This window comes from Rhincodon typus, chromosome 9, assembly GCF_021869965.1.
Source record: "Rhincodon typus isolate 14 chromosome 9, sRhiTyp1.1, whole genome shotgun sequence".
Lineage (NCBI taxonomy): Eukaryota > Metazoa > Chordata > Chondrichthyes > Orectolobiformes > Rhincodontidae > Rhincodon > Rhincodon typus.
This window is the reverse complement of record NC_063340.1, coordinates 75,963,934-75,988,933: the sequence shown is the minus strand read 5'-3', so window position 1 is coordinate 75,988,933 and position 25,000 is coordinate 75,963,934. Positions and strand designations below refer to the sequence as shown.

Below are 25,000 nucleotides of genomic sequence, written 5' to 3'. Positions count from 1 at the left end.
TTGATGTGAAATAATTTGCTGCAGGTTACTTTTGTTTTCAGACTTGTGTTTGGAAACATTTTTAAGTTTCTTTAACTATGTGTTTCACTGTTGAAAAGCAGGGCAAATGATGATTGGAGAAGGAGATGGACTCTGCTGGGGAATAGAGCATAAACAAGTCGAGACGGTTTCCTGCTCTCTGACTATCCAACAATACTTGAAATGCTTGATATTATCCAGGACAAAGAAGCCTGCTCATTTGGCACCCCAGCCACCACTCAGTATTCACTCCTTTCACCACTTATGCACAGTGGCAGCAGTGTGTATCATCTACAAGATGCACTGCAGATACTCACCCAGGCTCTTTCAAATCCACCCTTGCCACCAAGAAGAAAAAGGGCAACAGATGGATGAGAACACAACCTCTGCATGTTTCCCTCCAAGCCGCACGCCTTCCTGACTTGGAACTGTATCACCTCTGTTTACTTTTGCTGGTTCAAACTCTGAAGCTCCCTAACAGCATTTATGGGTGTTCCCACACCTCGAGTACTGTATGAGTTCAAGCAGGCAGCTTATATCATCTTTTCAAGGGCAATTAGAGATGGACAGTAAATGTTGGCCTAGCCAGCAACGCCCACATCCTGTATGTGAATGAATCAAAAAGAAATCCATTTGCTCCAATGCATTGTTGAAAATAAATTGCGATGGAATTTGGTAGCTCATCAAGAGTCCTTTAGTTTATTTTTACATGGTACCCGAGACAGGTATGCAATTTCAAGTACCAAAAGAATGAAATAATAGATTTATTTATCAAAAATATTCCAATGAAGCAGTTTTTGCTTGAGAATTCCCCTTGTGAAAATTAGCTGCTTAGGATTGCATGAAGAGTAAAAATCGAAGTAATCCTTTCACATTGGATTATGGGCAGTTTGTGCAGTGCCACCCATTTCAGCCTAGACTGAGACTGATCAAAGTAGTAATCTCTTCAGATTCTTGTGACTAGCATTTCTTCTGTTAACTGTGGTTAAGTCCAAAAGGCGCTAGGACATTATTGCAACCACCCAAAGAGCTTGGTTCGTGCAATGATTCACTCCTTTGATAAATGAGCAAGTGGCTGGAATTAATTCCTGTTGTTTTGAAAATTGTCATTGCTACTTAGTACACTATTGGAAAAGCATCTCCATTTCACTTAGAGAGAGTTACACATTAGAATATGATGGTGGTGCATTTGGATTTGATATTATTTGAGAGAATGGTGGTCTGGCCCTTCTTTTGTGGCTCATTTAGAAAGGGCAGTTTGGATAATCTGTTTGAAGAAGCAACATTGTTAAATGCTGTAAACGTGAAGTATATATTGCTAATGTATAGTCAACAAGAATATAATTTTGCCTGGATGTTAAATTGCAGTTTTAGAGACACAAGTTAGGTACCATCTGTGCTTGTTTTATGCTCGTAATGAAATGGAATGCAGATTGAGTTCTTAACCTGCGTCTAGACAGTAAAACTGAGGCCTCTTCTGCAATACTGTGTCCAGTCTTGGTCACCCAGTTAATAGAAGGATATTATTAAGCTGGAGAGGGTTCAGAAGAGGTTTACCAGGATGTTGCCAGGTATGGAAGGTTTGAGTTACAATGAAAGGCTGGAACTTTTATCACCAGAGAATAGGAGGTTGAGAGGCGACCTTTATAGAAGTTTATAAAATAATGAGGGATGTAGATAGTGTTAATGATAGTTGTCTTTTCTGTAGGATGGGGGGATTTCAAGGCTAGGGAGCATATCTTTAAGGTGAGAGGAGAGAGATTTTAAAAAAAGACGAGGGGCAAATTTTTTACACAGAAGGTGGTTCGCATGTGGAATGAACTTGCAGAGGACGTGGTGGTTGCGAGCACAATTACCATGTCTTAAAAGATATTTGGATAAGTATGTGAATAGGAAAGGTTTGGAGGGATATGGGCCAGGAGTAGGTAGGTGGGACTTGTTTAGTTTGGGATTGTGGTTAGCATGGACTTGTTGGACTGAAGGGTCTGTTTCCATGCTGTATGACTGACTCTTAATCTGTAGTCGTCTTTGTTTTGCTGTAATATAATTAATCATAAAATATAATCGAATCAGTTGGCTGGAATAAAAACGTTATTTACCATCGGAAGGGTTATTTGAAGTGCATTTTTGAAAATTGATGATTATTGTCATCAAGTACTGCGTGATCATAATCTTTATAGAATGGGCATTTGGTACAAAATTAATTGGGATTAAAATTAATCCTTAATAGCAGATTTGCATATTATACTTGTGTATACGTTCAAATAGGATGATTGAGGAACGGCTGTGAATGTTTCCAATAAAAAGTTGTCTGCAGGTCAAACTAATTTGACACTCAGTTGGGAATGGGAACTGAGGAATGTGCTGTGATAAAATTCTTTTTTTCTAAAATAAAAGGTGGAGAACTTCATTTCCTCCAGATTGGAGGGACTGGTGAAGATGCAGATGAAACAGATATATTTGTGGACGGCAACCTTCCTAAAGGAGTAGATCAGTTGTCTGAGGGAAGCAGACACACATCTAACCCATCCAGTCCTGGAATTACAGGTGAGAATGTCGATATCTGGAAAGTCGATAGGTATTTGCCTTGCTTCTCCTTTGTTCATAATTTTATTCCTTTGCTTCTTTTTGAGAAGGTGCTTAGTTATCCAAGTAAGATGAGCTTGCATTGGAGAAAGCTGGTCTGCAGAATTACTCTGTCTAGACCAACATTTTCTGCTTAGTCAGCATTATCAAAGATAAATTGTTCTTCTCATAACTTTTTTGGAGTTTGCTGTTTCAAATGGCAATCTCAGTTTTCCTACAGAATTATCTGTGCTTGTCATAGTTGATTTAAATGTAAACTGCATTGAGCTGTTTGAGGGACATGGTAAAGATTTCAGGCAACAGCACTTCATTTGGTGAATTTCTGATCTTGTAAGAAGTGACAAGTGGAGAAATTTGTGGAATGGACCCAGCTTTAGCAGGGTGCAAGAATGGAAGAACAAGAGGCTTGATTTTGGAGGGGATAAAACTGCAAACTTTTCATAAGAGAACAAGTTCAAAGCAAGTGAAACATCCATTTATTGTTAGCAGTCTGCACAGATTCTGCTGGTGGTCATAAAAATAGGAGCGTGAGTGTGGCTTATCATGCTTGGTCTGCCAGTCAATAGATTGTAGCAGTTCTGATTTGACCTTAACTCCCCTTTTCTTCCTGTGTTTAATCGCCTTTTACTCCTTTGTTGATCAAAAATTTGCCTAGCTTGGCCTTTAATATGTTCATTGACCCAGTCTCCACTGCTCTTGAAGCAAGAGTGTAGAGTTTTCTTTTTGATGAATTATTGTGGGTACAAATTGCCATACTGAAGACAGTAGAATTGGTGTTCTGTGAAAAAGATCTCGATGAATGTGTCTTTGTCTGTATCCATGCATACTATTGAAAAGTTGGTGCTGGAAGCAGCTGAATATTTACTGCTTGACCATTTGAAATCTTTTTGAGTTGGATGGCAGAAGCTTGTTTTCACTGAGGACTGACAATTCATTTAAAATGTTCAAGGTGTTTACTCAATAATTTGTACGCTGCCATTTTGGGGCAAGTGCTGTCAGCATTATTCCATGCTTTGTCTGTGTATGCTCATTTAGTTTATCTTTGTAATAGTCACATTCTTGTACAGTAAGCAAACTTAATAATCTTCCTAAATATGCAATTTTTTAAAATAACCAAATTAAATTAGAGTAAGAATCTTGCTTGTACTGAAGTTTCAGAGGTGGTGTATCAGCAACTTTACTTTTTTGCCATATTTTTGCAAAAGTGACATTTCTGCATCCTATTTTAGAAACAGCCATGTTGTGATGTTCATCAAAATGCACATCTACAAACTCTGCCTTCAATAACAAAACATCATTACTTCAAGATACTTTTTTTGGAGTTTTCATTAAGCTATAAATTTACTTCGGAAGTGAGATAATTGGAATCCATAATCATGTGCTTTTGGGACTTTCATAAGTCAAACTTAATTAGATTTTACTCAAAGATTCATCGCTTTAATTAAAAAAAATGAACATTTTCCAGTTGTATATAGTTAATAATTGGAAATCCCTGACCATTGAGGCAAATTTGCAGTGTATCAGAAATGAAAATATTCACCTTGGGATTATACATTGAGATTTAATTTCATTCCTTGGAGTCAGTTGTACTGTAATGAGGGTACATTGAGAACAGTATGTGACATTGAGTCAGTAGGATTGAGCAAGATTGTGACTGCATGAAGCTGACTTGTTTGACATTTTTCAATGTGTATTGGAATGGTTCTCTTGGGAGGAAAAAAAATCATCTATGTTTCTTGAAGATTGGGAGGATGTGTTTTTTTTTAATGGCAGTGCTTGTGGTAATTCAGAATAATTCTGGGCAAAAGTGCTATTTAGGCTCTCCTAGCCAGCCCATTCAGGAGAGATGGTGGCATAATAGTGATGCCATCCAGAAGTCCAATATTTTTAGTCAAACTTGTTCAGATATGTAACAACACACCTAGAAGGTGGGACTTGAACTTGAACCTTCTGGCTCAAGGGTAGAAACACCACCCCTGTACCACAAGAGTCCTATAAGAAATATGATTGACATCTCATCTGAAAAGCTCTGCCTTTGTCAGTGCACCAAGCCTCTTTACTTGAGCAGCATCATAGATTTACTGTTCTAGACTCTTGTGGTTTAAAGTCCCATACCACTTTCTGGTACAGAGGGAAGAGTCCTTCTAACTAAGCCACAACTGATACCATTATGCAATTGCAGGAATTGAGCTTGCAATCTTCTAGTAACATCATGAGCCATTCCAAAGTTAGGTGCCTTATCCATTAGGCCATGGTACTGCCAGAGGCCCAGGTTTATGCTGTGCAGACATGGGTTCAAATCTCATCACTCTTGTCGACTATGGATTCAGTTAATCAGTGATTGTGGCAATAAACCATTGGAGACTGTTAAAAAATTTATCAGGTTCACTGATCTCTTGTTTAGGGAAGGAAATGTGCTAGCCTTACCTGTTTTGGCCTATGTGTAACTCCAACGCTCAGCAATGAGATTGATTCTTAACCTGCAAATGATCTAACAAGCCATTCGATTATACCAAACTGTGAAAGAACTTAGTGGTTTAAAAAGGCACCTTATTTTGATGGCAATTAGGGATGGATGACAGCTAGCAACATCCACATCTCATGAAACAAAAAAAGAGTCTCTCTCTGGCTGTCTGTCTGTGGATGGGAGTGGGGGAAAGATGCTGCTAAATTTATTTGACCTATTCATTCTTGATTCCAGGGGTTGACTTGTTGGTGGACCAGCCTTTCACTGCAGAAGTATTGACATCGCTGGTGGAACTGACTCGATTTGAGACTTTGACCCCACGATTTTCAGCCACTGTCCCTCCCTGTTGGGTGGAGGTTCAGCAGGAGCAGCAGCAGAGGCGACATCCACAACACCTGCACCAACAGCACCATGGGGATGCAGCTCAGCATACTCGCACATGGAAACTACAATCAGACAGGTACAGCAAAGCACATTAGTCAAGTTTGAGCAAATCTATTTGACTTTCCAATCTGTAAAATGAAAATAAATTGAACCCACTCTTGGATAATGCTTAAGTTATATTGTTCAGTACCATTTAAATATTTTGAATTACGGCATACCACTATTGTCAGACAGCAGCATTGCTGAAATGCAGTTGCTTCCAGTCAAAGATTGAAGCCATTATCCTGGCCCTGCCATCAACAATCACAAGCCCTGTATCCTTTCTGCAAATTTCTATTCTCCAGTACCATCTCAGAGCACACCTGATTTGCAACTTCGTTGTACTAACTGACTCACTACTTTCCACTGCAAGGACGTATCCCCTTCCACTTAGATAATATTGCCCATCTCCATTCTGTCTACCCCATCTGTACTGAACTCCTTATCCCTATTTTGTTATCTGCAGCTTCAAGTAAACCAGTGTTCTGCCAGCTGTCCTATTCAACATCGTCCAAAACATTCCTCTTGTCCAAATTTTGTACCACAGGATTGCATCCAGGATTCTGCTCTTACTGATTGATATTGGTTTCTGCTTTCCCAGAGTTTCAAATTTAAAATCCTGACCCTTCCATGGCCTTTTGCTTTTGTAACGTTATAATCTTCAGCACTGTAAAGCTCTTTGAAATTTTCTTTTCATGTATCTAATTGCAGAAATTTTTTTGACCTTCCTTTCATAACCATACAGGACCCGAGAAATCATGGGCCCAGGTGCTTCTCCTGCAGGCCCCTTTTAATCCCCCCCAGCCCTCATTTTTAGCTCTCAACAGCTTCCACCAAGTGCCTTTTTTATGTGCTTTGGGCTTTATAGAATATTGTGATAGATGATGCACTCATTAGTACAGTTGCTTCTGTATTTGAATTGACCAGTGGTATATTTGAAACACAAGTAGAAAAAAATCATCAAAATCCTCAATTATTAACCCCCCCCCATTAAAATTAAAGCGATAACACAAGAAAAATATTAATTTCCTAGACACCACAATATTTAATTTGGTACATGAGGCATAAGTTAGCATCAAAAGTTGTTGTCAAAATAACTGACAGACACTTCTACATTTTAAAAAAATGCGATCTCTCCAACATATCTGCTGCGGACTCGTGAGTTCATAGTTAATGTGTTTCCATTGTATAAGGCTGGAATATTTTAATCAGGTAGATAATACACTATTCACTGTTTGTCGGATCTCAATCCAATCCAAGATTTAAATTTAGCAAATGACTGTGTTTGTTGCAATAACATTCAGTGCATTTTCCCATGTTGTAGCTCCTCAGCTTAAGCAATTCAGGCAGCCTTAAATTAGAGATTGCACATAATTTTCAAGGAATGCATTACCTGAGTGATTTCATGTGACTCTACCCCAAGTCATTTGAGCGTTTCTTTATTGACAGGTTTAAGAAAATTCTGTCTCCTTTGTAAGCTTCCAGTACAACCGTCATCTCTGTGGCAGCAGGCAGTAACCCCCAGGTTATCCTGATTTGCCTTGTACTGGGGCACGTCTTCCACCCCACACCCCACCAAGATCAAAACCCAGTTCACTAATGAACCTACCAGCAAATAAAATAAGAACGAGAGCTTGGATTTGAAGTTGAAGCTCCTCACAGATTCTTTCTGTTGCTTGCATATAAGGGGCAGTCTTGCTCTGATTGGTCGCCACTTGGGAGAGGAACTGTACTGCCCAAGAGGACCTCCCTGAAGGCACTGGCCCTGGCAGTTAGCACTGTTTGCATCCACCTATCCTGTGTCCTGCAGTATATATACTTGTGTATAAGCTTTAGAATTCCTGCATGAAATCCCTCCCACTCCTCCATGAAGCCCGTGTCATCCAAGTTTTTGGCCATCTCATAATGTTCTGTCACTTCCCTTGGCAACATTTTTGGTTTTGCTTCTAAAGTACTTTGATACAGATATTATTGCTGTGACGGAACTGAAGCACTGAGGGCTTAATTGTTAATTTTTTACCACTTGGTCACAGCACACACTGGTTTAAGCTTTGGCAAACTATTTCTGCTGGCTGCAAAAAATCCTCATTCCAAATTGACTGATTATCTTCGTGTAAGTTCTCACCACCTATTTGATTGCTATCATTTCCCTCAAATGAGGACATGGCTTGGATCATTGTGTTTAAAGCCAATCAATAGACCAAACCCTTAATTGAATTGTAGGCCCCCTGTGGGGCTGTTTACAGTGCTTGTAGATGAACGCTGTTTTATGTGAACCTTGATTTTAGACATATTGAATAGGAAACTGAGGGAGAAATTTTAAGTTTCTACTTTACATACTGGTCTATATTAGCTTACTTCAGGTTTTGAAGGATTCAAAACTGGAGCAGCAGAGATTTATTAGAAAGTGAATATTCATATGGAAGGAGTTCAGAAGGCATTCAGCCCATACTCAATGTTGAATTCCCATCTTCCCATTCTATTTGTGTCAAAGCTAAATAGAAGTCGTATGTTTTTATTCATATTCACTGGAACATTATTTTCTAAACTGCCTCACCCGTTTGTTTTCTGATATTTAGAGCTTTGAGATGTAGCATAAAATTGGCAGTGTTTTATATTTGCATAACTTAATTTGTTTCAGCTTCTGGAATATCAGCATTTGGGAAATGTAGTTTTCTACGCAAAAACTCTATTCACACACATCTGCACAACTTTTGTCTTAATAGCACCAGCTGGGAGGAACATGTCTTTGAGCTGGTGTTGCCCAAAGCCTGCATGGTCGGACATGTGGACTTCAAATTTGTCTTGAATTCAAACATTACAAGCATTCCGCAGATTCAAGTCACTTTATTGAAAAACAAGGCACCTGGTTTAGGTAAAGTCAATGGTAAGGATTTTCTCTTCAATTTTTGTGTGTTTTTGAAATATGATTTCTATTTTATTGGGATATATGTGTACTTAACACCCTTAATGAGTTACTTACTTGGGGAAGCGAATTGAAAAGGCTTAAAATTTTAACTTGCGTTATTCCTTTATTAACCTACAAGTTGGTGTGTTATTGGGATGATAATACATTGAATAGCAAGTATTTGAAGTACATTAACCTTTGCTGTAGTCACTAAATAGTAATTGTTGGCCTTGATTCAGTAGAAGGAACCCTCACTCCAGAGACTTGAGCACAAAAGTTTATACTGCTACTGCTACTCTGGTGCAGGGGTGAGGGAATGATGTCCTATTATTGGTACTGTCTTTTTGATGGGACGTTGACAACTGAGGCCCCATCTGTTTTGTCAGGTGAATTTAAAGGATTCCACAATATTCTTTTAAAGAAGCTTCATGGGAGCTCTCCTGGTGTAGTGGTCAATATTTATCCCTTTGTGAATTATCCTATTATTATAACGTTGCTGGTTGTGGGAGCTTGCTGTGTGAAAATTGGCAGCTGTTTCCTACAAAAAAGTTGGTTCAAAAGTGCGTAATTGAATCATAGAATCATACAGTGCAGAAGAGGCCCTTTGGCCAATCAAATCTGCACCGATGCTTGAGAAACACCTGACCTTCAACCTAATCCCATTTACCAGCATTTGGCCCGTAGCCTTGAATGTTATGACGTGCGTAGTGCGCATCCAGGTACTCCATAAAGGATATGAGACAACATGCTGCTACCACCTTCTCAGGCATCTGATTCGAGACCATCACCACCTTCTGGATAAAAATTTTCCCCACATCCCCTAAACCTCCTGCCCCTCACCTTGAACCTATGTCCCCTCATGATTGACCCTTCAACTAAGGGGAACAGCTGGTCCTTATCCACTCTGTCTATATCCCTCATAATCTTGTACAGCTCGATCAGATTGCCTCTGTCTTCTCTGCTCCAGCAAAAACAATCCAAGCCTATCCAACCTTTCTTTATAAATTCAGTTTTCCATCACAGGCTGCATTCAGGTGAACCTCCTCTGCATCCCCTCCAGTTCAATCACATCCTTCTGTAATATGGCAAACAGAACTGTGCACAGTACTCTAGGTGTGGTCTCACCAAAGTTCTATAGACCTCCAACATGACTTCCCTGCTTTTGTAATCTATGCCTCAGTTGATAAAGGCAAGTGTCCCACATGTCTTCTTCACTACCCTATTAATATGCCGTTCTGCCTTCAGACATCTATGGACAAACATGCCAAGGGCCCTTTGTTCCACAGAACTTCCTAGTATCATATTGTTCATTTTCTACTTTCTTGTCAAATTACTCCTTTGTACTTTTAAGGGTTAAATTTCATCTGCCACTTATCTGCCCATTGACCATCCGTTTTTAGCTTCTTGCAGTTCAAGACATTCAGCCTCACTGTTAACCACCCGACTAATTTTTGTGTCATCCGCAACCTTGCTAATCCAAACCCTGCACAGTCATCTATGTCATGTGTATAAATGGTAAATAAAACGGGACCCAGCACAGATCTCTGTGTTATGCCACTGGACAGTGGCTTCCAGTTACTAAAGCAGCCTTTTGTCACCACCCTCTGTCTCCTACAACTGAACCAATTTTTAACCCAATTCATCAAATTACCCTATATCCTATGTTTGTTTGCTTTTTCATAAGTCTTTTGTGTGGGACCTTGTCAAAGGCTTTGTTGAACTCCATCACCTACTTTAATAACCCTTTTGTTTTTTTACTCACCACCTTGAATTTGCACAATTTGCTCCCATTTTCCTGTCGACTCTCTGCGTGTCTATAATAAGCACTAGCAATGTGGCTGCCCCTTTTTTATTCCTAAACTCTACCCACAAAGCTTCATTCGATGTCCCTTCCAAGTTATATCATCTTTCCTTACTGCAGTAACTGATACCTAACTAATAATGCAGTGCCTCTTCCTCTCTTAACCCTCCTGTCTTGCCTGAAGGTTCCATAATCCCGGAATGTTGAGTTGCCAATCCTGCCCCTCCCTCAATCATATCTCTGTGTCTACTGTATCTCCCTTCCATGTGTCAATCATTGCCCTTAGCTCATCCGTTTCACTTGTGTTACTCAGGCATTAAAGTAAAGGCCATGCGGCCTGGCCTTATTCCACTGAGAATTAATACAGCTGTACTTGCTCTGGCATGATTGTTTTACTATACGATGCTGTGCCCTTATTCGAACAGTCTGTGTTCCCTCTCCCGCTGAATTAATTGAAACTCCTCCCAGCAGCACTAGCAAACCGACCCGCAAGAATGTTAGTCCTGCTCTGGTTAGAGTGTAGACTGTCCTGTTTGTTCCACAGAAACGGCCCGGGTGCTCCAGGAATCTAAATTCCTCCTTCCTGTACCAATTCTTAAGCCACATATTCACCTGCACTATTATCCTATTTCTTTGCTTGATAGCATGTGGCAATGGGAGTAATCCAGAGATTATGACCCAAGAGGTCTTGCTTTTTAGTCTGCAAACTGACCACACTACCGAAGGCATTTTTCCTTCCCCACCCTTATCTGCTTTTCGGAGGGACCACTCTGTCCGTGACTCCCTTGTCCGCTCCATACTCCCCACGAGCCCCACCACCCCCGGCACTTTTCCCTGCAACCGCAGCAAGTGCTACACCTGCCCCTCCTCTCACCCCCATCCCAGGCCCTAAGAAGACTTTCCACATCAAACAAATGTTCACCTGCATATCTGCTAATGTGGTATACTGTATTCGCTGTTCCCGTTGTGGCCTCCTCTACATTGGGGAAACCAGGCGGAGGCTTGGCGACCGCTTCGTGGAACACCTATGCTCGGTTCGCAACAAACAAGTACACCTCCCAGTCGCGAACCATTTCAATTCCCCCTCCCACTCCTTGGACGACATGTCCATCCTGGGCCTCCTGCATTGCCACAATGATGCCACCTGAAAGCTGCAGGAACAGCATCTCACATTTCGCTTGGGAACCCTGCAGCCCAAGGGTATCAATGTGGACTTCACAAGCTTCAAAATCTCCCCTCCCCCAACCGCATCCCAAAACCAGCCCAGCTCATCCCCGCCTCCCTATCCATTCCTCCCACCTCAAGCCCCACCCCCATCTCCTACCCACTAACCTCATCCCACCTCCTTGACCTGTCCGCCCTCCCAGGACCAACCTATCCCCTCCCTAACTCCCCACCTACATTCACCTTTACTGGCTCCAACCCCGCCTCTTTGACCTGTCTGTCTCCTCTCCACCTATCTTTTCCTTTATCCATCTTCTATCCGCCTCCCCCTCTCTCCCTATTTATTTCAGAATCCCCTTCTCCCCCATTTCTGAAGAAGGGTCTCGACCTGAAACATCAGCTTTCCTGCTCCTCTGATGCTGCTTGTCCTGCTGTGTTCATCCAGCTCTACACCTTGTTGTCTCAGGTTCTCCAGCATCGGCAGTTCCTACTGTCTCTGCTTTTTAGTTGACTGCCTAGCTCCCTGAATTCTTGATGTAAGACCTCATCCCTCTTTCTACCTATATCTTGGTACCATCATGTACCGTGACCTCTGCCTTATCATCCACCCCTTCAGGATGCCCTGCAGCCGTTCAGTGACATCAGCACCAGGGAGAGAAAACACCATCCTGGAGTCATGTTGATGGCCACCGTAGCACCTATCTGTTCCCCTGATTATAGAATCCAGTATTACTATCGCCCTTACTCTCGTCCTCCCCATCCTGTACAGACAGGCTGCTTGTGGTGCTAGTGTGCATTCCCTGGAAGAACCAGCCTCCAAAATGGAATACCAATTTGTGAGCAAGACCCCAGGGGACTGCTGAACTTACCTGCCTGATTCTCTTGGACTGCTTGGTGGTCACCCATTCCCTTCCTCCTTCAGGTCCCTTCATCTGTGGTGTGACCACCTGTCTAAATTGGCTGAAAAATACTTTGGGATGTCCTAACGTTATGATAGGCTTGATATAAATGAAACTTTTTCTTTTATTCCTTGCTTCTTCTTGCAGAGTCTGCAGTGGACAAGCAGATCTTGTTTCCTTTATCTCCAGCTTCTCATGTGGAGGTAGAGAGAAATGGGCGAACTGATCTTGCTGATTTAAGTGAAGACATGGATGTGGATGAATCTCAAGGTTAGCTAAAATGTGACATTTTAGAGAAATCCCACACTTCAATTTCATATATAGTGCTGATATCAATAGCAAAATAAAACTTGATTTGAAAGACCAATTGTCTAGATGCTTGCAACTGGTATTAACGTGAAGTCTATATTGTGCAAGTCTATATTTCTTGAGTGTAACATTGACATCAAATACATCTTTGGGGAGAACATGAATATGAATGTGTGCATTTCATACCACCTTCTTGCATGCATTTGTCATTTTAATTTGTAGGAGGAGAAAAATAGAAGCTGATTTGAAGTTTAATTCCTGCCACTGATCATATTACGGATAATCTATGTGCAGATGATATTTTTGTTTTAAAGTTCCTGAAAGGGCAATGCTACTAATTATTCAAGAAAATAGACTAGTTTGAATTTCAATCATTGCTTTAGTTATGAGTAAATGGTGGCAAACCTTATAAATGCCTACTGGGGAAAGTGATCAAATATATGTTGATGTTTAGCGTGGGTTTAATAACACAACACCAGATTTAGAGTCAGAACATGCAAACTTCACACAATCAGTTGCCTGAGGCTAGAATTGAACCTGGGTCCCTGGTGCTGTGAGGCAGCAGTGCTAATCACTGAGCCACCGTGCTGCCCATTTGGTAACTGTTAATTTTTTTAATTCGATAAGCAGTTACATTTCAGTGACAAAAGCACAGTTCAGTTTTGGGAAAAAGTCTTGCAGTGAAATAGGGTTTCTTATTAATTTAAGAAAAAACTATTTGAGATTGCTTGAATAAATTGTTATCCAGGCGCAAGAATGAGATTAAAGAATTTTACTTCCCCAGAATAAATCATAACCATTTTTACTCCTCTTGTTTCCATGTCCAAAGCATGCATTATCCCATAACTGGAAGTAAGCTTGTGTTCTGTTCCTCCAAGAGCTGTCCATGCTGATTAGTCTACTTATTTTGCTCCTTTTGTTTGTGAATACTGTTTAGAAGTGGAACTGAATTAAAAGCAGACTTCTTGCTCCCCATGCTTCAAAGGGCTGGCAATTCTGTTTCTGCAGGTGATAAAGTTGTGTTAATTGATTCTGAGTACCTAATCACTTTTCATAACAATGCTATAACTAATTCATTGCCTGGAATTTGGAAAGTAATTGATGAACGTTATGTGATACAGTTGTGCAAATTCTCTAGGATAATTTGTGGGTTCACTTAGATGTTAAATGATCCCACTGATTAGACTTGCATTTAATGGGGTTTCCATTCTGTTTATTTTCATCTTAGTGTAAACTGTTCATTGTGCAAGAATTATGTCAAACTATTACCGTGCAAAGGTGTATGACCACATTTTTCCTTCCATTCTATGTACCAAGAAGGCCCCAGACTTTGTCAATTTCTGGAGGAACACAAGGAAGATATATTATGTGGACCTGTATGGTTGGCAAGTGGCCTGGATCTTTCAGGACATGCTGGGATGTTGACACTAACTAGTCCTAAGCTAATTAAAGGTAAGATCAAGCTGGATTAGTTGCAACTGCAGTAAAAAGCATCTTCTTCTAAATGGCATTATATTAAATATATTGATCAACCTGAGATTAACTTCTGGGATGATGCAATGACAGTGTTAATTGCATATAATTTGCCATGAAATTGGTCCTCATTTAAATGCCAGATTTGATTTTGTATTCTGTTGTATTGTTAATGGAGTTATTTGGAGCCTGTTGAATCAGTTTTGACTTTAACATTTGATTAGCTGGTGTAATGGTATTGTCGCTGGGTAGGTTCTGCCCCACTGCCAGGGCAGACTCACTAAATACATGACAGAAGAGTGGTATATGGTTGGCAGAAAGTTGTGCTGGCAGCAATTGGATCAGTGGGATTGGGGAAAACTCTGCTGGATGGAATCATACCTACTATGACACTTGCAACTGATATGTGCCAAATAACATTTAGCCCAGAATAAAAGGACAATTGTAACTGACAATGACCAACAATAGTTATTTTTTAAGGAGCTCAATAAGATTGCTTGGGAATCCAAGTGTGATACCATTTTCTTTGACTCCTTGTCTATTTGACCAGAAAACTTTTGCATCACTTGCTTTTAAAGGTTAATTAGTTGTGAATTCTAAATTTATAAAACCATGAATTTATTGTGTTTTTTAATATAACATTTTGACATGCTTTCAAAAATGAATAATTGGCATAAGTTGGAATTTTCCCTACTTTGTTAGAGCAGACAGATTTGAAAATATCCACTTCGCTTCTTCCCTTTCTGTTTTTTTTTGTTCTCATACCATTGATATCAAATAATAAAACTTTATACAATTAAAACATATCCTAAAACTGTGGAGTGGGTGATATTTGTGCTTACCCAAATTAAACTCAACGTTCTTCATTTTTGCTTTCTCAGCAGGCATGGCTGGTGGCAAGTATCGGTCGTTTTTAGTTCACATCAGATCAACTAATGAGAAGGCAAATGAAGAGAATTCTAATGGCAGTGGAGTAAGGCCAGTCATGAGAATGCAAGCCTTGAAACCACAGAACAGCAAGAGTCACTCTCTTGCTTCGTTACTTGCTAAAGTTACAGCAGGAAAGGTACTATAGTGAAGAAAACGAGTTTGAACGTGTAGATTTTGATACATGAAAATTAATTTCCGCTTCTGTGTGGGTGAATTTGTAAACCAATATTTTTCATTAACAGGAAAAGCCATCCACCTCAAAAACATCAGAGTCTGGGAATTCCTCTAAGAAACCTGACAATCTGAGAGGCTGTGATCTGCTGCAAGAAGTTTCAGTTACTATTCGTAGGTTCAAGAAAACTTGCATCCCGAAGGAAAGGTAGTTTTTGGATTTTTTTTGGCTTTTTGAATGGGTTTTGAAAATCCATTCTTGTGTTCTTTCTTGATCTTTTCCTGCTTAATTCCACATCATTGCAAAAGATAACCAGATTACTTAATTATAAGATGAAGACTTAGGGAAATGGAGGAGTAGAAGTCGAGCCTTTCAGATGGATGCACTTTTTTAAAATGAGCATTAAAAAAATCTTGTTCTGCAATAACTTGATTGAATATCACTGAGTACATATGGCACATTAAATAATGTGTCGGATGTTTTCAGTTTAACCTTTGGACCACCAATTGAAATTTGTGGTGGCCATGGTCTTCTGACGTATCTTTTGGGAAATCCTGCAACATCAAATGTTTTGCATTTTAGGACCATTTGATCTCTTGTACAATTGTACAAGAGTTGTGCATTTTACAGTTTTTGATCTCTTGATCTCTTTGAAGCTGAGGTAGTAACTTTGATAACTTTTTCTGTTAGTTTAATAACACAAATATGCTGCATGACCCATATTGGTGCAAAATGCTATTTGTCCCCATTGACACAAAAGTAGCCGTATGCAGCCATTTCTCCATATCCACGAGGGTTCCATTCCTGAGAACCCCCGCAAATGATGAAATTCTCAAGTGCGGAGGTCATTATAAATGGTTAAAAATATTGCAGACGCGCGATTTTTGCCTGCACATGTCGACTTTGCTATTTTTTTTTGGGCGTGGATATTTGACACGTAATTTACTGTTTGGAGGTGATTCTACTGGAGGGCAGTGATTGGACATGAAACAGACAGTGAGGAAAAGCTTTAATATGTTTCCACTTTCACTGTAATATGTGAAATGTGTGGAAGTAGTTCATTTTTTATTCCCACTCAAGTCAGGAAATATGTCTTGTGTACGCTTTAGAAGTTTAAAAGGAAATGTGTGACCAAATTAATACAATAAAAAAGCTGCTTCTGTTTTTGTTGTGTGGTTTCTTAGGCTAATCAGTGGCTTTGCCTTTTAGGGTGCAGCGATGTGCCATGTTACAGTTCTCGGAATTCCATGAAAGGCTGCTTAATACACTCTGCAAAATATCAGATGATGGTCCTGTCACGGAACATGCTCAGAGTCTTGTGTTAGATATTCTCTGCTGGTTGGCAGGAGTCCATGCAAATGGACTATGCAGGTAGGATACAGTGTACAGCAGTGTGTAAACTGGCACTTGTGTAAATTTTGCAATGCTTCAACAATATTAAGGTGTAAACAGTAACTTTATGTTTCTAATGCAATGCCTATAATTGATCTGAATTCCAACTGTCATGACTGACTTGGGTAATATGTTGGAAATCAAGGCCCACTGTCCCTGTAGTCGTGACAAATGTTAAGATTTCATGAAACTACCATGAATCCTAATTTTCCGAGGATGAAAGCAAATCACACTCTAGGTTACTTCAGTAACAGTTTAAAAAAGACTTTTTATTGTAAAATTCTTAACTTTAACCAGAACAGTAAAAGAACTGGATTTCAAACGTATCAGAGTTAAACTTTACCCTGTTACAATTCTCTCTGGCTTGTGCACGGACTCAATATTTTTGAGTGGAAGGAAGAAAAGTAGTCAAAAGAACATAATTCTGCATCACTGGCTCTAAATATCACGACTAGGTGGATCAGTTTGATAATCCCTCAATTCTTTGATGTCTCAATGTTATTTGCACAGTGATGATCAGTCTTTAGTTTACTGGTTGCTTAGTTGGGTAACGGGTCTTTTTTTTTCCCTGAGAGCTTCAGTATTCTTCCTTTCAACAACTGAGTGTATTGTTCCCTGCTGTTTCGAATGAGAACTGAAGAAGTCAATTTTTCAGAGCAACACAGCTGTGATAAAAATAAAAACAAAGTTAGAGAGACTCCGGTCTGGCAACATCTGTGGAGACAGAAACAGAATTAAAGATGACTCTTTGGAACTAAGTGAAAAGAGTGTTGATGGTGCAACATCTTTGACCCCTCACAAACTGTTTAGATTCAGCCAGCTGTAGTTTAAAAGGTTGTTACTATGCTGAGCTTCTGAACCCATAGCAACTGGTGTCAATTGAAAGAATTGCACCCCCCCCCCCCAACTCGTGCTTGTCTGCGCACGCTCCTGTTTGCGTCGTGCTCTCTCCTTTCCATGTATGCACACGCTCTTGTGTGCACCTGCCTGCGCTGCACATTTGGACAGTGTCTCCAAGCAGTAACATTATTTCGTGTGTTCCAGTTAGCTTCACTTGAGTTTCCAAAACTGCAAACAAATCTTTGTATTCTCCTCTTTTTGAAGCAATGTCTATTTTTCTCATTTTCAGCCCATAGTCCTAAAAAGAAATGTGGCCTCTTGCATAGTTATGCTGTTTAGTTCATAATCCTTTTTTTAACATTTTGAGTCCATGATTCTTATTTTGCAAGTAGAAACCTATAATATTTGATATTATGATCCATGGTTGTGTTTGTATTTGATGAATTGTCCAATTGCAGTTTCAGAGATGGGAAAGAAAGTCTGCACACACAAACCAAGAAACGACTCTCCAGCATTGTGCGAGTTTGCTTCTTTGAAGCTGGTCGAAGTATAGCTCACAAATGTGCTCGGTTCCTTGCGCTTTGCATAAGGTGAGAAAGGTTCTATGAAATAATTATTTTACAATTTTTCAAAAAAGAAATATGACTTCTAAATCAATCCTGCAATAAGTGGTAACCCTCATTTATTGTTAATATATTGAACGTAACAGAAGAGTGAGGAACAGGAGTAGGCCATTCAGCCCCTCAAACCCCTTCTGCCGTTTGATAAGATCATGGTTGATTGGATTGTGGCCTCAAGTCCACTTTCAGACTGTGAACAGTGTTATCTCTTACACAGTTATGCTCTTCAGTTCATAATTCTTTGAAACCAGTTAAAAATCTACTTAACTCAGCCCTGAATATTGTTGTGCTGTTCTTTTGCCGAAGAAAATTCCAAACTATATTCTGTGAGATAAAAAGTCCTCCTTACCTCTATTGCATGGGAGAGCTCTAATTTTTAAACTGTGTCCCTAGTTCCAGACTTGTGCACCAAGCATCCTCCCTGTCAAGTCCCCTCAGAATCTAATGTACCTCAGTAAGAACTCCTGTCGTTCTTTTAAATTTCAAATTGATTAAGCCCAAACTGTCCATATGATAATACCTGTTCATATGATAATACCTTCAATCCAGGAATAAGTTGAGTGAATCTTTCCTGGTTGCTTCCAGTACAAATATATTCTTCTGCAATAAGACCAAAACAACTCTCAGGAATTCCAGATGGGGTCTAACCAAGGCCTTGTAGAGCAGCAGCATCACTTCTGTATTTTTATACTGTATCTCCCTGAGTATAAATGCCAGCATCCCATTTTCTTGCCTAATCACTTGCTGTACCTGCATACTAATTTCTTAGGATTCATTTGTCAGATCGCTCCTATCCCTCTGTACTGTAGAGTTCTGCAGTCTGTTTCCATTCAGATAAGATCTGTTTTTCTATTCTTCCTGCCAAATTGGTCAAGTTAACGTTTTCCCACATTGCACTCCATCTGCCATACTTTTATCCACCCACTTAACTTACCAATATCCCTTTGCAGACTCGTTAGTCCTTTTTCACAACTTGCTTTTCTCCCTAACTTTGAATGACAACTAAAGCTGATGACACATTCAGTCAATTCATTCAAGCCATTCACATAAATTGTAATTGAAGCCCCGCACTGATCCCTGTGGCACTCTGCTGGTGGCACCTTGCCAATCTGAAAATAATCCTTTACTCTTACTGACTCCTAGAAATCAGTCATCTTTCTACATAAATGTTACCACCAACACCATGAGCTCTTATTTGTGTGATAACCTTTGTGGTCCCTGATTGAATACCTTTAGAATAAATCCAAGAATGCACCTCTACAGGTATATCCACACTGCTAATTACTTCCTCAAAAATATCATAATAAATTATTCAAACAGGATTTTACTTATATTAAAACCATATTGGTTCTGCCTGACTTATGGTTCTCTAAATATTCTGCTCTTCTCTTCTAAATAATGCAGGCCTAGAGATTCTTGCTTTGTGTCTCCCTCCTTTCTTGACTAAAATGTTACATTAACAATATTTCAATCAGCTGGGACCTACGCAGAGTTCAGTGAATTTTAAAAGACCACAACTAATGCATCTACTCTCTGAAATTACTTTTTATTAAGACTTTAGGATGAAACCACCAATCTTAGGGGTGTTGTCAACCTTTAGCTCTAATCATTTTCTCAGTATCATTTCCCCCCCATCTCATTTCATCCCTCAATTTTCAAGTATTCATGGTATGTTATGTGCCTTCCATAGTGAAGATAGGCACAAAATACCAGTTCAACATCTCTGCTTTTTGTGTTTCCTATTAGAAATGAGACCAGAGCATTAATAAGTTGGATCTATTATTGTCATGCTTTTTCTTTTAAACTAAGAATAAACATTTTCTCCATTCTTTTTAGTAATGGGAAAACAGATCCAAGCCAATTGGGATTTGGAGGTGCTCTGTTGAAAGCTTTACTTGATAATTTGCCTTACTTACCTGCAGCAGCAACTGGTGGTAGGTTAAATTCTGTTTCATCTGACAATGATGTAGAGATAGTTCTACATGAAAAAATAGCCTGCTTTTGCACTCAATAGATTTATTTTATAATTTCATTAATTACTATTTCATGTTCTGCCTATTCATATGATGTAAAGTAACTCTTCCATTCCCTCCTAAGTTTGTTGCGATTGGCTGTAAAAGCTTATGGGGTGTTGTCCAAAGTTTGTTTGTTTGTTTTTGCCTCACTTATTAAAAGGAATGCAGCATTTGTACAGATCTTTGCCATGTCTGCTGTTTCTGTAGAAGTGCTAAACTTATACTCGGGTGCAGAAAAGTCTAAAGCTGGAATAACCCGCAGTTCTGTGGTTTTGATTTTCGTGCTAACTTTGTTCTGTCTATGTAGAGATTATTCAGAGTCCCTTGTGGGAGCCAAGAAATATCAATGCTGTTTTGTGCTGTAAAATTGTCCTTGTCACCATCACCCAGTTTTCTGCATAGGATGCTGTCTTCTTTGGGTAGGGGGGGAAGCATCAAATATCTAAGAAGAGCTTTGATTATAGGGCAGATGTTCATGCCACTTAACAAGATCTTCCCAGATCTACCTATGTACAGTGGAGTAATCTTTTAATCATTTGTAATGACTAATAGATATATCAGCCCACTATCTATTTTAGTAGTATTCATTAACCTCTTTCCTTCATCAGTACTAACACTGACTAAACCATCTGCTAAATGTCGAGTATTTTTGGAGGATTTGAATTATTTGTTTGATGAAATATGGAACTTTTACTATTAATGGTGTTGCAAAGTATTTATGAATTGGAAGACAGTAAATTAGAATTTGTCGGATAAAAATGACAGTAGCAAAAAGCAGCGCTGTAGTCGCTTTAAAGGATTTGTGAGTAGAAATTTTTTAAAATGTAGGTCTGAGAGTAACCGGAAGGTGCAATTACAGAAAATACTTGAAATGGAAACATTTGTAGCAAAAAGGCAGGTGAAAGGCAAAACCTCAGACTTGTTTTGATGTTTTGACGACAAGTTCAAATTTAGCCAATCAATTTAAACCAAGCTCTTAGAAACTAAAAACCTATCAAATTTGAATCTGATTGTGTTGGCAGCCTGAATCTAACAATATTGTGAGAATTTGTTGCATCATCGGTGGTATTTAAGAAAGTGTTTTTTTGAAAATCGGTGGAGAGCCATCTGCCAGAGTTAACACCATTCAGCTCTCAAAAAGCCGATCTAATTAATCAAAGGTACCACAGTATTGCAGCTCAAAGTCCTCATTGAAGAAATTATAGAGATAAAACATCCCTGACCGCAGAATTAGCGGAAGAAAGGCATTTGTGATGAGAGCGCAGATAGGAATATTCCAGAAGACAGTCTGTGTGAACTTGGGGAAATTAAGTTATAATTCATTGTTCTCTTATTAATTGGGTTTATTAAGTGGGACTTGTATTTATTTGAACAGTATTCCAGTAGAATTTAGAACAGTTAAGGAAGTAGTTAGTAGTCTAAGGGGGAATTGTTGGTTTCTTAGTAATTCTCTTAATTTGTTCATTTTTGGGTTAAATAAATTAATTGTTTCTTGTCACTTCTGAAGTGGAGATCAGGGATTTTTTTCTTCTAACCACTCTTTCTTTTAATAGATTACAAGGAGAAAGGCGAGCTTCTCTGGGTGTTTCGGGGGGGATTATTAGAGGGGAACCCCTTACTCCTGTCATAACAGATTGGGGTTTGTATTTTAGTTTATTTATCGGAGGGGTTTGGCTAGTGCCCCTCCGTAACAATGGAGTTAATTTGACATATAATCTGTGGGATACTTCACTATGGAGTTATTTCAACATTCAGCATAATACTGTTTATTCTACCATATGTATTTTGGTTGTATGTATATTATGTTTGGTGTGAAACCCATTGTTTGGTCTTCTGCTCCTTTTGTATTGTCAGGATTTGTGTATCTCAAGTAACTTCTGATGCTACCTAAATACTTTTTGGCTTGGATAATTATACCTGCAATTTAGTTTAAGTAGGTTTTCGTATATGCTTTAAGTTACCAATTTAATGTTCTGTGTTCCAAATTAAATGTACTTTTGATACAAATTGCATGCTGAGACTGATTTAAGGGTCTCTGTATGATGCATTATTTTGTTCCCCTTGCAGTATTCATTCTTGTTTGGAAGTTGGGTTCATGTACACCAACAGTGTTCTTAAATTAATATCACCTGCTACGTCGCATCCTCACAGAATCTGTGGCTCAAGTATTTTGAATCAACCTGTTCAGATATGTTGAGACATTTCTGACTGAGGTGGGACTTGAATTCTAGCCTTCTGTTCCAGATCAGGATCATTATCGTTGTGCCACAAAAGCCTGAGAATCTGTGTGATGTGCCGTGGAGCTCTCCACTCTCAGTTTGCAATTTGAGCTGTTTTATTAAGTACAGATTGAAATGCAGTTGTGCTGAATAGATACGTCATGGTCAGATCCTGAATGAATAAATCCACACTGAGTAGAATTACAATATACAGCACAAAAACATTCCATTCACTCCTCCTCCAATTAGTCGTTCAATTTCAACAGAAATATGCTCCAGCTTTGGAAGTAATTTCATTTCTTTTTAACACAGGTTCTGTGTTCTGGTACTTTGTACTGCTGAACTATGTTAAGGAAGAAGACCTGGCTGGATGCAGTACAGTTTGTGCATCTCTTCTTACTGCTGTTTCCAAACAGCTTCAGGACCGGCTCACACCTCTTGAAGCTTTACTTCAGACCAGGTTAGTGAAAATAATATAACAGCAAAAGCAATTGGTCACGAATCTGGAGGTAATTCTACATTAAATGATAAATCTAAGTTTGCTGACACAAGACAATTTACACATCTAATTTTTCTTTCCACTGAACAAAAACTAAAATTTTTAATTGGATAAAGCTTATCCTGAGAGAGGTTAAATAAAAACTTTTTCGTCTGTGAGTTAAGTTTGTTAGGGCTGAGCTGCAGGGAATAAATTGCAAGATTATTCTTCCCTCTCCTGAATCAATATGACTCCAATATTCTAGAAGCTCGGTGCAGGAGGGGCCCTCTTGTGGCACGGTGGTAGTGTCCCTACCCCTGCACTGGCAGCCCCGTGTTCAAGTCCCACCTGCTTCAGTGGTATATAATAACGGCTCTGAACAGGTTGATTTAGAGAGAGAAGAAATATTTACAACTCAAGAAAGAGTAGCTTACTTGATCAGCATCCCATCCCGCAAATTAAGTTAGTGTTGGCATTGTGTACTATACGCAAGATGCAATGCAGTATCTCACCAAAGTCTCTTCAACAGCACTTTCCAAATTAGTGACCTGTGCTATCCAAAGGGCGAGAGCAGTTGGTGGATGAGCATGCCGTCACCTGCAAGTTCCCCTTCAAGTGATATGCAGTCTCTGCTTGGAATTATATTACTGTCCCTTCACTGCCACTGAGTAAAAATTTCCTGAACGCCCTAATTTGGGGGTTGTTTTGCTTAGAGTATAGTGGTTCAAGAAAGCAAATCACTACCGGCTTCGCATTGGGCAATTATGGATGAGCAACATCCCATGAAATAATATAAAAAAATTGAGGAGGAACTGAAACTGGCTTTCAAGTAAAATCCTGGATGTTTTTCAAAGCGTTTTAAGATGTGTTTTCGGATTAGCTTGGGTAAACTTGAAATTATTACTATAATATATTTTTGATTTTCTGCCTAGCCTGTGTTTCTTTTAGAGCTCTTATTTTTCATGAAATTTTTTGTTTTTTATAAGTTTAATTAACAATTGTCATTTATTTAGAATTACTTGATGTATAAAAGCTGAAGTTTTCAACTTTTTACATATTCAGCAACATGAGGCTATCTTTTTACCACTGAAACATTTTTTATTAATGTCTAATATTTTTGCTTCTTTTAAGTCAAGCTGTTTCAAACATCGTTATGTTTGTGGACTTAAGAAAAAATTATTGAAGTTTTTGTTTTCTGGTGCAATTGTTCAATTGCACTGATTTGAGAGGAAAACCTAGTTGTAAAGAATAACACGGTATATAATTTTACAACCTAAAATTTACTTAATATACTGTTGCATAAATGATTTTTAAAATTTACTTTATTTGATTTAATCTCCCATGATGTGGTGGATCACAGAAGTACAGGGTTTGTTTTCTTCTCTGTTATCACTCTGCCTCATCATTAAGTTATTTGAACCCAAAGCACAATGCAACGTGATGGACAACTTTTCACTGTTCTGAACAATGGTTATAAGCTCCTCGCAGTCAATTTCAACGCTGCCACACTCGAAGATGTGTTTCAGAGTGCCATTGTAACATCATCTGTGTCCTGTCTTGGAATGCTGGCCATGTGAATTTTGAGAAAACAGGACCTGGCTGGCAAAGCTTTTTAGCCATCTGGGCAGTGTCAGGTTTGTTATGGTCAGCTTTGCAGGAGTTTTGCCTGAATTTATTCAATGGTCCACCTGTTATATCCAGAGACTGCAGTGTAGGCATTGCTGGTGGATTTCCTATATTGCTGATTTACACATACAGAGGCAAATTCTCATTCTTGATCAGTGCTCTGCTGTGGATCAGCTAACTTGATACAGAGCAATGATCACAAAGAGAACAGTTTAAACAGTAACATTTATTTCTGATTTTTATATTTGTAAAGCCAATGAACTGTAGTAGTGCTTAGTAATCAAGGAAATGTTACATTTGTGGAAGATACTTATTATTTTGCTGATTTTTAAAATATTCACCATAATTTTGAAGTATTCTGATAGATACTAACTTGGCTAAATGAATATGAAAGTACTAATTTTTAAGCAGTTGTTTGGCTGTGCAAACCTCAGTATTGCTTTAAAAAGAGGCAAGCTTAAAAAGCTTTTCCTCATTGACTAACGAGGACAAAATCTTAAGAATACCAAAGTTCAGAGGGAGCAGCACGCTACACTACATTAGAAGAAATTGCTGATTGGTTGGCAAGTGGATTTGGATCAAGGTGCCGCCATGGAGAATGCATCAGGGAGCAGTTTCAATTGTTATTTTCCTTCGAAATAAGATATTGTTGTGATTCTG

The 25,000-nt window shown here is 39.1% G+C and overlaps 1 protein-coding gene across 1 annotated transcript in view; it reads left to right on the top strand.

Annotated features, from left to right (window-relative positions):
* The first annotated feature begins 727 nt into the window (after window positions 1-727).
* Window positions 728-25,000, top strand: part of LOC125484081 (baculoviral IAP repeat-containing protein 6-like) — a 49,010-nt gene continuing 24,737 nt past the window's right edge. Inside the window, exons 1-12 of the mRNA XM_048601358.1 lie at window positions 728-743; window positions 2,416-2,565; window positions 5,306-5,531; window positions 8,221-8,381; window positions 12,414-12,536; window positions 13,893-14,027; window positions 14,933-15,114; window positions 15,221-15,357; window positions 16,360-16,521; window positions 17,841-17,972; window positions 19,839-19,936; window positions 22,549-22,696. Coding sequence (XP_048457315.1) covers window positions 728-743; window positions 2,416-2,565; window positions 5,306-5,531; window positions 8,221-8,381; window positions 12,414-12,536; window positions 13,893-14,027; window positions 14,933-15,114; window positions 15,221-15,357; window positions 16,360-16,521; window positions 17,841-17,972; window positions 19,839-19,936; window positions 22,549-22,696 — 1,670 coding nt within the window. The remainder of the gene's footprint in view (window positions 744-2,415; window positions 2,566-5,305; window positions 5,532-8,220; window positions 8,382-12,413; window positions 12,537-13,892; window positions 14,028-14,932; window positions 15,115-15,220; window positions 15,358-16,359; window positions 16,522-17,840; window positions 17,973-19,838; window positions 19,937-22,548; window positions 22,697-25,000) is intronic.